The 12,079-nt window shown below is 40.3% G+C and overlaps 1 protein-coding gene across 1 annotated transcript in view; it reads right to left on the reverse strand.

Annotated features, from left to right (window-relative positions):
- Positions 1-2,119: 2,119 nt before the first annotated feature.
- The window catches only part of tsc22d2 (TSC22 domain family 2), a 34,695-nt gene continuing 24,735 nt past the window's right edge, over positions 2,120-12,079 (reverse strand). The window contains exons 2-3 of the mRNA XM_020639263.3: positions 5,127-5,178; positions 2,120-4,581 (exon numbers count right to left, since the gene is read on the reverse strand). Coding sequence (XP_020494919.2) covers positions 4,252-4,581; positions 5,127-5,178 — 382 coding nt within the window. The 3' untranslated portion in view covers positions 2,120-4,251. The remainder of the gene's footprint in view (positions 4,582-5,126; positions 5,179-12,079) is intronic.

Here is a 12,079-nt window from a genome sequence, read left to right on the forward strand (position 1 = left end):
ACTGGAGGTGAAAATAATCTGATTCTTTTTATATCAAATAGAAGTTCTTTATTAAGAACATTTATTTTAAAAAAGGTTTAAATATGTGTGAAACATAAGTGATAATAAATGTCAACAACCATACAGGACAGCATTTAAACAAAATCATTTAAAACATTTTTTAAATACATTATAAAAGGATCACATGAATGCTCGGTCGTACAAACTATGACTAAGAGCTCAAACCTGCTGCAGCCTGAAAAACACATAATGACGAGAAAGAAGGCGGATCAGAAGATTTCTCACAGTGACGCATTGTTCATCCAGTTTTTTCCATACCTTGCAAAAATGTACCCATTGGAGACTTTAAGAGTTTTCTTTTATTTTTTTTATTGAATTCTTTCCTCAAAGAAACAGAAAATTGATGATGTGGTTTATTCCCAGTATGCAAGAAGAGAACAGCCCTCAGAACTTTAGCTTTCCAAAATATCCAATACATAGATAGAAGTCTGGAGATGAACACATTCAGAGAAAGAAGCTTCTGACTCATGTCATACCAAATCTGTTAGTTAGTCACCCAATCATCTGACGTCTCTGTTGTTTGTGTTACACAACAAAAATACTTCGTCATTCCTTGGCCCGGAGTTTAAGGTTTCTCTGAAAATTACGACCCTCAAACAAGATCTGATTTGAATTTGGAAAATACCGAGGCCATCCAGAGGTCAAACCAGGCCCTTTAAGATAAAAAAAAAAAATGAGCCAGAGGAGCTATTCCACATTTTTTCAAACTGAATGATGCTTTATCAGATTAAAAGTAACCTTGTAAAACCTTGAATGGGGAAATTGGATCCACATGGTTGCACCTGTAAACATGGAAAAAAAACAACGCTCCATGATCTCTGGTGCGAAACCTGCTGAAACTCTGCATGGTTAAAGGAAAATACTTTTCTGGAAATATTTGATAACTACTTTGAGCTTTAAGAACACAGGTAGAGTTGTTCTTCTGGTCACTGGTGTAGATAACTAAATAGATTTCTTTATTGAAGGTTGTTATTTTGTAATGATCATCACTCATAGCCATGTTTAACCTATGTGTTCCCATCTTCACCCCTTCTGACCTGCATGAAACCAACCTAGGACATCTTTACACCTGCAGAACATCTGTAATGAAACTAAAACACCAGGCCAACTTCCTTTCACCACCTATATGACGGAGTTATTACACTGTCTTTACTGAAAAATACATGAAACACTCATAGTTTGAGTTAGAACAAGTCAGTGTTTGCCAAACACAACATTGAGTCAGAATCTTGAGAGGTGAAAGTTACGTAAGGAATATGAAGACGTGCTCTGACAAGGACACAGTTATGGCATAAAACAGAAGAGAGTTGGGATACATTTATCAAAAAAGAAAACTGAGTTGACTTTAGGATGTATGATTTTGTATTACATGCTTGATTTAGAATCTAAGATCTTCTGTTTCAGGGTTGATGGAGGACGAGCTGCATGCTAGAGTTGCTTGAAAATAATCTGTATCATAATAATAATAATAATCAGTCTTCAAAAAGACTACTTGGTGGACTTGGAGCTGTTTTCAGGAGACACTTTGACATGCTGAAGACATTCAAGGTTAAAGGTTTCTTTATTGGTACCTAGAAAGGTAAATTTGCTGACCCACTGCGGGTCGCTGCATGAGCGTGCACGCCCGGTATGTCTTGAGATAAAAACAATTATGTTTTTATCTCATATATTAATAATGGCTGAATTCCATTAGCTGCTCCAGTTTGACGGTCCTGGTTTGGTACATGCTGGTTCAGTCCCTCCCTTCCATGACTTAATGGGCCGTTTGAATTATCCAGAACAATTGTGAGAAACATCTACTGATACTTAAACTGATGTTTGGAGAAATGGACAATCTTATATTCTTATGATCACACCTGTTTACTTTTACTTTTTTTAATTATTTGCCTGAAATGGTTATCAGTTGTGGAAATAGTTCTGACTTACTTTCAGAATATGTATGATGAAGAGAATGACCTGTGGCTACAGGAAGCTCAGTATTTTTTTTTACCCCGTTTGTAATGTTAACATTGACATGTGATCAAAAGTAATGAAATGCAATAAACACAACATAAAGGCATTCACTTAATAAAACAGTTATTTATTTTGGACTGAAAACTAAAATTGTCTGAACAGCACATTACAAGGGCATTGTTAAGATTTTCTCTCCAAGGCTCAGTGATCACTTTCATACAGTACACTTGGCATGTACACAGCATCTCCTTCAAACTACAGAAAAACAGAACAAAAGAAGAACAAATAAGCCCCTTTTGCAAAAAAAAGAAGAAAAAAAAGCAAATTATAGAGAGCATCTTGTAGAAAGATGACTGATTGTACAATTACCAAGCATTTTGGTTTGGTTCTAAGCCACAGAGAAAGAAGCCGGACCGCCTGACTACAACAGACGATGGCGGCACAGGAGGCACAAAAGACGTGACACAGACAGGACATCCCATAATATGTTCACACAATCCACTGGGTTCCAGCTTTAAAGTGTAAATTGTTTAAATCGTTTCCTTTTGTTTTTCTTGCGGAGACTAGTCGTTTGTATTTTATTTGTGTGTAAGCGAAGTGTTGGTACACTACAATCAAAATCTAAACGCTGCATTCATTAAATACATTAAAATCTGCAATGGAACAAAACCTTTTCTCCGCATCGGAAATTTTCAACACAGCATTTAACATGAAAACTCAAAAGATGGCTCCTTTTTTCTGACTCATATTTTGTGCACAAGGCCCTCCCCCTCTACCCGACACAATCATTTCTCCATTCTTTCTCCTACCTCCACTCATTGTTCCCTTTCTCTTTCATGACCTCCTCCACAACCTTTCACAGACTTGACAGGAAAAAAAAATAAGAGTGCTGGATGAAAACATGAGGTAAGAAAGTGGTTTGATTATAGATCATGCAGATGCATGCAAAACAGGGACAAAAAAAATATATAGGTAGGGAAAGTGTAGAAAAAAAATGTGTGCCTTTAATGTTGAAAAAAAAAAATTGACTTACACAGCTTTCTGTCTTTGGTTATAAAGTAGGTCAAAAAAAAATTCACAGCTTTTCATCCCCCAAAAACCAAACTCTCAAATTGATTTCTGTTATGACAAAGAAATTATTTTTTTAAAAGGGTAATTTTATATTTCTCTTTATGGAAATATCCCATCACAACAGAACAGGTGTTCTGTACAAACCCTCCTTGCTCTCAATACATTACACTTTACAAAATATACATTCAACCTGGGTTTCACCTAATGTACGTTGGCCTTTAGTGTTAGCACTATTTCATGAGAAGATTTTTTTTTTTTATCATGGAACTTATTGCCTACTTATTGAGCTCTACTTGTTGCAAAAGTCTACCAAAATGTTAATACCTGACAGCTTCTAAAATACCAAAAGACCAAAGAGAAAGGTTTGTTTTTTTGTGTGTTTTTAATAAGTATCTCCATGACATTGTTCATTTACATTGTGAAAATAGCAGCCCTGAAATAAATAAATGCAAATACTAAAACTGAACTAATGAAAAAAAGTATTAGGATTCATGTCAAAGTACGGTGGCTCCGAGAAAAACAACACAAGCTTTGTTGCAGCATATAACAAGCCGAGGCTCTCGACTCAATCTGCCCAAGCTGAGGCACCCACTGGCATCATCCTCCTCCTCCTCCTCTTCAACTAGAGGAGGGAGGACCGATCTCTCCCTCTGCTCCCCCTCTCTTCTCTGGCTTCTCTGTATACCAGAGGATTGAGTGGGGATGGGGACGCTGGGAGGACAGTCCCTGCTGGATGTTTCAGCACCATCGACACCTCTCGGGGTCGCACCGCCCTCTTCAGCCACGTGTTGCCCTGACAAAGCTCTCTGTGAATTTTGACACCTGTCTCGCGCACAAGAACAGCATGCACTTTTTTAAATGGTGTGCTTTGGCTCTTCTGGCCCTTCTTCTCTCAGCCAATCACAGGGACAGAATAAGACTCTTCAGGGGTGGTTATTGTCTTTATAAAGTGTCGGCCTGATGATGGCAGCATGCACACACTGAAGCATGGCTCTTGGCGGCAAACAAAGATGTTAATTCTTCCTTAAATGGAGCATATTGAACGCAGAGCCAAGCCTTTTTGCTTTATGGAGCAGAGTTATGGTAGCAGTTGTTTTTTTTGCTAACAGGATCTCTAACTCCTGTATGCAGGTGGTGTGTGTATGTTCTGGGGTAATGGAGAGAGGATCACGCCGACGTGATGTTGGGCTGAGACGGGACGTTCTGATTCCCCTCGTGGTGAACCGGGGGGGCGGTGGTAATGTTGTTGTTGTTGTTGTTTGTGACTAGCGGTTGCTGCTGCTGCTGCTGGTTTTGCTGCTGAAGAGGTGACGACGTGCCGCTGCCCTGGTTCAGCTGACTGGACAGATGGCCGAGCTGCTCCGTGTTGGCGAGCGACTTCAGCACGGCGTTCTCGTGCTCCAGCAAAGAGTTCCTCTCATACAGCTCCTTGATGTGCTCCTTCAACACCTCGACCTCCTCGCGAACTGCGTACATTAGGTGGCTCTTCACCAAGTCCTGGAGGCGAAAGAAGGAAAACTAAGATTAGCAACAAAAAGATAAAGAGATAAAGATGAAGATAAACTTTATTGATCCCCCATGGGGGAAATGTTTGCGTTACAACAGCTCAAGAAAACAGGAAAGAGTAACGAGAGGAACAGAGACTAGAAACTGTTTGAAATAAAGACGGATTCCTTCGACTAAATAAGGGGAGCATAGTATGTCAGCTCAGATCTTAACATGGAAAACATGACCTGTTTTTGATACAATCTTTCACGCTTAGATGAGTCAGCCATGAGGGTTTTTATAAAATAGACTTAAAAGAGGTCAACTGTCAATCAAACTGCAGAGACCTGATTTCTGGAGTGATTCTTTTTTTTAAAGCCAACTGAAATCAGGTTATAAACAGGAAATTAAATTAAAAGTTCCTCTTAAGTGAGTTTTCTATTTATCATCCAGTTGTGTCTTAGCCCTGATTCTGGTCCAGTTCACGATACAGTCTTGCAGAGAATGGGTGTCACCCACCCACATTTAACGCTCCTACATGTGTGGAAAGAACTCACCATTGCCTGCTCAATCTTGTTATCGATGGCGACAACGCTGGCACCGGATGCACTGCGGAGACAGAGAGGAGAGAGATCTGTCAAGATACACATCACATCTTTACCCATTTAGATCAATATCAGCTCTTTCACATTTACTGTATGCCAAATCTGTTTATTGAGCAGCAAACAGGATGTCACGGGCATAATGGTTCCAAGAGAATCAAATGAAAAGATTTCCCCAAAACACAGACCATATATACTAAGTGTATTTGATCAAGAGTACCACATAGTTTCAAAACATACAAAGAGACACAGCTCTGTGTAAATGAAGACAAAGAGGGAAGTGACAAACAGGGTCAGACTACACTAATCGCCATAACTGAGACTTGGTTCAAAATAAAAGGGGGAAATGATCCAGTGGTCCCCAGCATGTGAAAACAGTTCAATACAACCTGGACTTTACACCCACATGTACATGTATGTTTTTTTGTTCGGAATCGATCGAAGTCAGAGATAAAGTGGAATGTTGACATATTGTCGTTTTTGGACGTCATGCCTGTCACACCAATTATGTTTTATTTTGGAGATCATAGGAAGGTGCGGCTGCATAAAGAAATCCACCTTGTGTAAATTTCCATTTAAACAGCAGCCATTGAAGAACTGTACGTGATGTCTGTCATGCATAAAACCAGGTGTCAGACTGGTGATTCAAGTACAGTAACAAAATAGACCATCATTTGTGAATCACATGACCAAACTCAAATAAATAGGTGACCTAATAAAAGACCTCACATAACACCTATCTGGAGGGATTATTAAACATAGACACAAAGGACAACAGAGTAAATAACAATGATGTTTATCTATCGGATTTCACCAACATTTTGTTGAGGTTCAGGAAACAAAAAATGCTCCACAAGATTTTAAAATAAAAACGACATTTCAGCGTTGCTTTTGTTCAGCAATGCTTGACTCCTCTGTGTTACAAACACCACACACATGCTGCATGGCTCCTCACTGCGGGTGTGGCTCATGTCGCCATCAGCGAGCTGTTTATGTTATCGGCCAATTCTCATTGTCAGTCATCCTTTGTACAAACTCGTTTTATCGTCTCCTGGTGAAATGTGAAGCAGTCTCACAGCCTGTGCGCGAGTCCCCCCACTTTTAACACGATGGTGGCGCAACATCTTCTTACCACCGCCCTGCCCCCTCTGCGAGGAAAGAAAGGCACCACCAACATTTCCCCACTTCACACATTTCAAAGACGATTAACTCACTTAGCCAAGCTAAAGATCCACGTGCAACAAATCGATGCCAAAGATCAAGGATTTACTTCGCGGAGGGTCTAACAACCATAAATCCTTATCCGTCTCAGCGAGATCTTGCACAATCGCCGTCCTGCACCAATGTGGACGCAAAAACGGGAGAGAGAGGAAAAAGACACGGCAGGGCACGTTTTTCATGCCGCTAGACGGAGCTCTGGCATCAGGGAAACATGATGTGCAGAGAGGGTCCAAGGATCATTAGAAGAGTTAAAACTCAGCAAAAACGGCGAATATATCATTCTAGGATTTGAAAATATTCGAATATTGCAGAGAGGAGATTTAAAGGGAATGAAATATTCCCGTGTTGTCGTATTTTGAGAAGTAAACGTAGTCTGATCTGTGTAAACATGATGGAGCAAGTAGTCCCAACTTTGAAATCTGATGTGATAAGAGTGCAACACACACCGCTTTGCTTGATATAAGACATAAAAAGGGGAGTTAGACGTCTGCTTCACAACATTGTCAGCCTGTCTCCATAAGGAGCGTAATGTCTCCATAAGGAGCGTCATTGCTCCATCGTGTGTGCAGCAGCGCACGTACAGCGTGTTGTGGGCAGCACGCCCCCTCCTCCCCGGGGAGGGAGACGACCTACTAAACAAACAGCAAACAGATGCCACGCTTCAAGAATAATAATAATAAAAAAACACATGTTGGAGTGCCACAACACAACCAGAGAAAAGACATAAAATGACCCGCATTACAATACAGCTGAGGGAAAAAACTGCCAACACGTGGGACACAAACAGTGAGAGCAACTTCATACAAAGAGACAAGAGTTCATGTTTATGTTTATGTATCAATGCTCTCTGTTGAAGAGGCAGTAAACACTAAGTGAGAAATACGAAGTACACAAAGGAATAATAACTAGCATAAGGATTAATTTGAGTTAACTATTCCGACAACAGGCACATGGTAAAATGAGTTTTTTAAAGTCTATTACCTGACACATCTCGGTCTGTAGGACATCAAACGTCCTGAATACGTCGGTGAGCTTCCCGGCGAGCAGGGCAGACTGTAGTTCATTTTACAGCGCATGTTGAGTTTTTTTTTTTTTTTTTTAATTCTACAAAGTTTTCTCCTACCGTCAACTCCTGTGAGTGTTAAAACACGTACTGCTCTTGTTTGAGAGGGAGCCGAGTTGAGTCTTTAAAACTACTCGCTTGGTCACATGGAGAGAAAACAAAGGGGCGGAGTTATTCCTCCTCTTTCTGCTCCATGTATCGCCTCCAACAGTCTAACACGTTTTTTTCACTTTTCATGAATTACACACTTAAAGCCTAATTTAAAAGAAAAAGGAGACACGTGTTTTCTTGTACTAGTCGACTGGATGACCCTGTTTCTGTTTGACAGTAGAAACTTTTACACCAATTGAGTTGGGTGAAGGTTTTGTTCATCTCATTAGATTTATTTAGTTACTATTTCAGTTATTAAGTCTATATCTTTGCAGTTTTATAGAACCAGGAGGTTTTTTTTTTTTAAATCACCTTTTCGCCAATATTAACTAATTATTCCTTAAGTGGCGTTTTTAAATTGCTGTTACTTCAAGTTTCTGTTGTTCATGTTTACATTTAAGAGGACATCTTCCACCTATTTTCAACATTATCTCTGTCCCAGCAGTTAAAACGTGTGGAGGATGTCTGAAGTTGTTGTAGATGAGCTCAAATTGGACACTCTGCTGTTTTACAAACTAGCTGAGCTATGCCAACAGCAAATCATTCATCCTATAATATACAGTATATGTTAAGAAAACTAGCGCCACAAGCAGACGAAGTGTGCTTTTCATGGTGAGTATAGCGTATCAAAATATTTGCATCAGTTGACTATGTGAACCATGAATGCTGATCAGACATCCACATAAAAAAAACTGCTAAATGGTAGTTTTAATCTTATATCTGTGCAATTAAATGCAAAAGTCACAGGAAATCAATGGACGATGTCATTTGATATACAAATAATCAAATATTTAATGTGTAACTCCACATTATACAGTTCCCATCGTATCTATTTCTTTCTAGGGCAATGTAAAGATATAACAGTTGCTTTAGGTTGATAAATAGCATGACAGATTTACACCTATATGATGGCTGCAGGGTACATGAGTGGAATTCCACAGCGAGTGACGTGTGCCATCTAATTCTATCTAAAGGCTGACAAAAAACGTGAGGAGAGACTTTTCTGCCTTTGAATCAAGCTTCAACACATCTGGGACAAAAAGAGCGAAGAATGTCAATGGGTGTCTTCTGGAATGTGTTTTTATCAACAACAAAAAAAAACGAGGGACATACAGGTCGGATCAGAGTTTAGAGATCTTGCCTGAAGAAGCTTCAAGAAAGAGAGTAGAGGACAGAAAGGCCTAAACCAATTTGTTGCCATTCAGTGTCCAAGGAAAACAAAGCAAACTGTACTTTTTATCCAAAGAGGAAGACATGTGGCGGTTTATATAAGGACCACTCGCAGTGATAACCTCGAACATGGGCCTTCTCTGCAGTCTGCAGCAGCACACATGCACTCATCCCCCCAAACAAAGTCTGCGGGACCACGAGGAGGCACATTCCAACAGCGGACACCCCCGGCCCCAAGACCAAAACCTCTACAGCCAGACATCTGTGTCAAGAGCCACCATCATGCTGTGACAACACACCAAGAACAAGTTATCCAAACAGTCCTGTAAACACAAGCTTCTCGCCTGATAGCGGTTAGCTTCTCCATCGTGAGGATGTCTCAGCAAGCTCCTACCTGCTCACACATGGCAGGCAGGAGATAAAAGGTGAGAACTCGAAAGTTTTGCATGTAAAGTGACAGGAGACACGTGCGGAGGCAAAGGGTGGTATTCTCCACCTCTATGAGTTTATCACATGATGTCTTTAAGCATCAGAAATCCAATGTATTTAGCATTAAGGCAGGGATGAACCGGCACACGTTCCTTGTCGCAAAGAACACAAACGCTCACTGTGGGGGGAGGGGGGGGGGCACAGCTGCATAAATCAGACCTTGGCCTTTCAGTGATAAACCCCCTATCCCTCCCCTCCCCTCCCTATTTGGCAATTGTATTTCAAAACAAAAGCCAGAGGGTGCGGGCTTTTACAATAGAGTGCTCACTTACAACTCACGCTCATTTATTTTTCAGACCAGCTATAGCCCAAAGCTTGAGCCATTCGTTTTCTGAGAGATGCAGTTCAGCTGCAACACCAGATGAGGTCAGCAGAGGCTCCAGTTAGCTGTGACACAACTCCTCAGTGAAAAGGCACAGAGAGGCTTCAGGCGAGAGAAGTGTAGTCACATCTTTTATGAATGATCACAATGAATCTGTTGTCATGGCAGGAATCTGTTAAAGGCCTCAATTTATTGGGACTTTTTATGAGAAGGCTTAAAAATGGGTATGCTGATTTGGATTCTTCCCGCTGATTACTTCTATCAATGAGACTTAAATGTTCCACTGTCACTAATATACTTCCTTCTTTTGAGAGGAGGATGATATCTATTATATTACATTTGGACCATTCAGTAATGTCATGAAAAATTGTTGTTAAGTACACAAGTCCTCGAGGACTTCAACTTTCAGTAACAGGGATGGGTAAAATTATTAATACGTCAAGGTTTTCTATTAACCTAATTTTATTCCCATACTTTAAACTATTGCACTTATTTCTCTGATAATCAGATATTCCTCTGTCATTAAACTTTCACCATTGCGTCCATCTTAAGCCGGTATGTAGTATGAGTGACTCTCATCACACCATCACTCACTCATTGTGTCAAGTTTGGTAAATGCTAAAAACAAGCATGTTAATGATAATCCCTCGCTCTGAAAAACAAAGAACCAGTATTTTAACATGTTCTCTATGGGGGACCAGTCGCCCCTCATGTTTACCTTTCTAGTTACATAAGTTTCAATCATGGCAGTAGAGGCATCAGGTTTGTTTCGTCATAGAAACTCAAATGTAAAAAAAAAAAAAAAAGAGAAAAAAAAAAAGTTTAAGGCATTAAATATTTCTAAGACAAGTTCCCACAAAATGATTTAAATGTAACCATCATGATTCCCCACAGACACTACAGCTCTTAAACTTCCCCTTTGTTATCCCACCAACAATCCAAAACTGTTCATGATAAAGAAAAGCATGAAAGTGTATTCAGGAAATGTTTGGCCTATTCATCGAGAACATTACTCAAATGAAAAGTAGATTATGAATGAATTTATTTTTGACTCAGCATATAACGATCAGGAGATTCACATTTTAAGACAAAGAGATGAAAACTTAGTGTGTGATCCTCTCAAAGCAAATGGGCTTTTTAAGTCAGCTATTTTTGTGAAAGTTTCAAACAGGTAGAGTCAAGCCAAATAACATCATGTCAGAAGTTTTCTTTTCCCCAAGATTCAATGTTATCTTTCCCTTATCCCCCCTATTTTATAATTTATCTCTACAGCAGTTGTGAATCAACAATAATTTGCTTCATCTGATGTGTGAAACTACGACTCCCTGTAACGTCGACATGCTTCTCATAGTTTGTACCAAACACCTTGAACCTGGGTTTCCCCATGGGGTTACATGAAACAAGAATCAAAAGAACGTTGGGTATTTATTTTAAGCAAAGTTGAAATTCTTTAGATATGTAAACAAAAATAGCCACGAAACAAAGAATCTGAACTAACCTCCTCTGTCCTTATTACAGTGCGACAGTTCAAACAGTGGTGGGTGACAATTGCAGGATGCTGAAGTATTTTAATATGAGCCTCTGAATGTGGAGCGTTTTTCAGATGATGCATTGTTGAGGCATTTGGTCTTTGGACAGGGTGGTCCATACTGACACAATGGAGACTAAACACAATAAGACAGACCTCAGGAAACCCTCGTCTGATGATTGGAGTTTTATTTTTCCAGCACTAAATCAGAGTCATGAGTAGGTGTGCCTGCTGCCACCAAGCTTCCTCGTAAACAGACCGAAGGAACTGTCCCACTCGCACCCTCGCCTGTTGCATAATCTCCAGACTTGTTCACAAACATCTCATTCTGCATTATGTCCCTGTGTGACGTAAACAGAGCCCACCAACTGAACCTCCCACCGGACCTCTAGCAGACCACTCACTGCACGAACCGGACGTCAGGGAGCATGAGAAGGAATCAAGGACCTCTGGGGTTTAATATGGCTGATGATAAGATCTGAATTCTGAGACAGCAGAGCATCTTTCTTCATTTAAACTTGTCTTGTTAGCTTAGCCCGTCGAGAGGCTGAAATAACTAGCAGCAGGGATGTTTGTTAATGGCGAGTCAGCCTTGTAGCTCCTGAAGACATGATAAAGAGCTGCAGTGTAATGTGACCATCAAACTCCATATGCAAACACAGCGGGGGATTAAGGTCAGGGGTCTCCAACCCTTAAATTATGACCGCCAAACTGTGTTCAACTAAAACCAGATCTTCAACGATCACTATGGGCCTCTGTATCAAATTTCACTGAGGTATTCGGGCCTGTGCCATTAGTTTGGCTCCATGTTAACTAAGAGCCCACTGGAATGTGTTAAAAGTAATAGAGTTACTCCAAAGGCTTTAATGGGAAAATCCTGGCACCTCACTGTTAACGAGCCTCTGTATTCAGCAGAGCATTCATCAGGGATCAAGGACTTAGCCTCGTTTTGGGCTTAGTCTCTG

Source organism: Labrus bergylta, chromosome 6 (assembly GCF_963930695.1).
Source record: "Labrus bergylta chromosome 6, fLabBer1.1, whole genome shotgun sequence".
In the NCBI taxonomy this organism is placed as follows: Eukaryota; Metazoa; Chordata; class Actinopteri; order Labriformes; family Labridae; genus Labrus; species Labrus bergylta.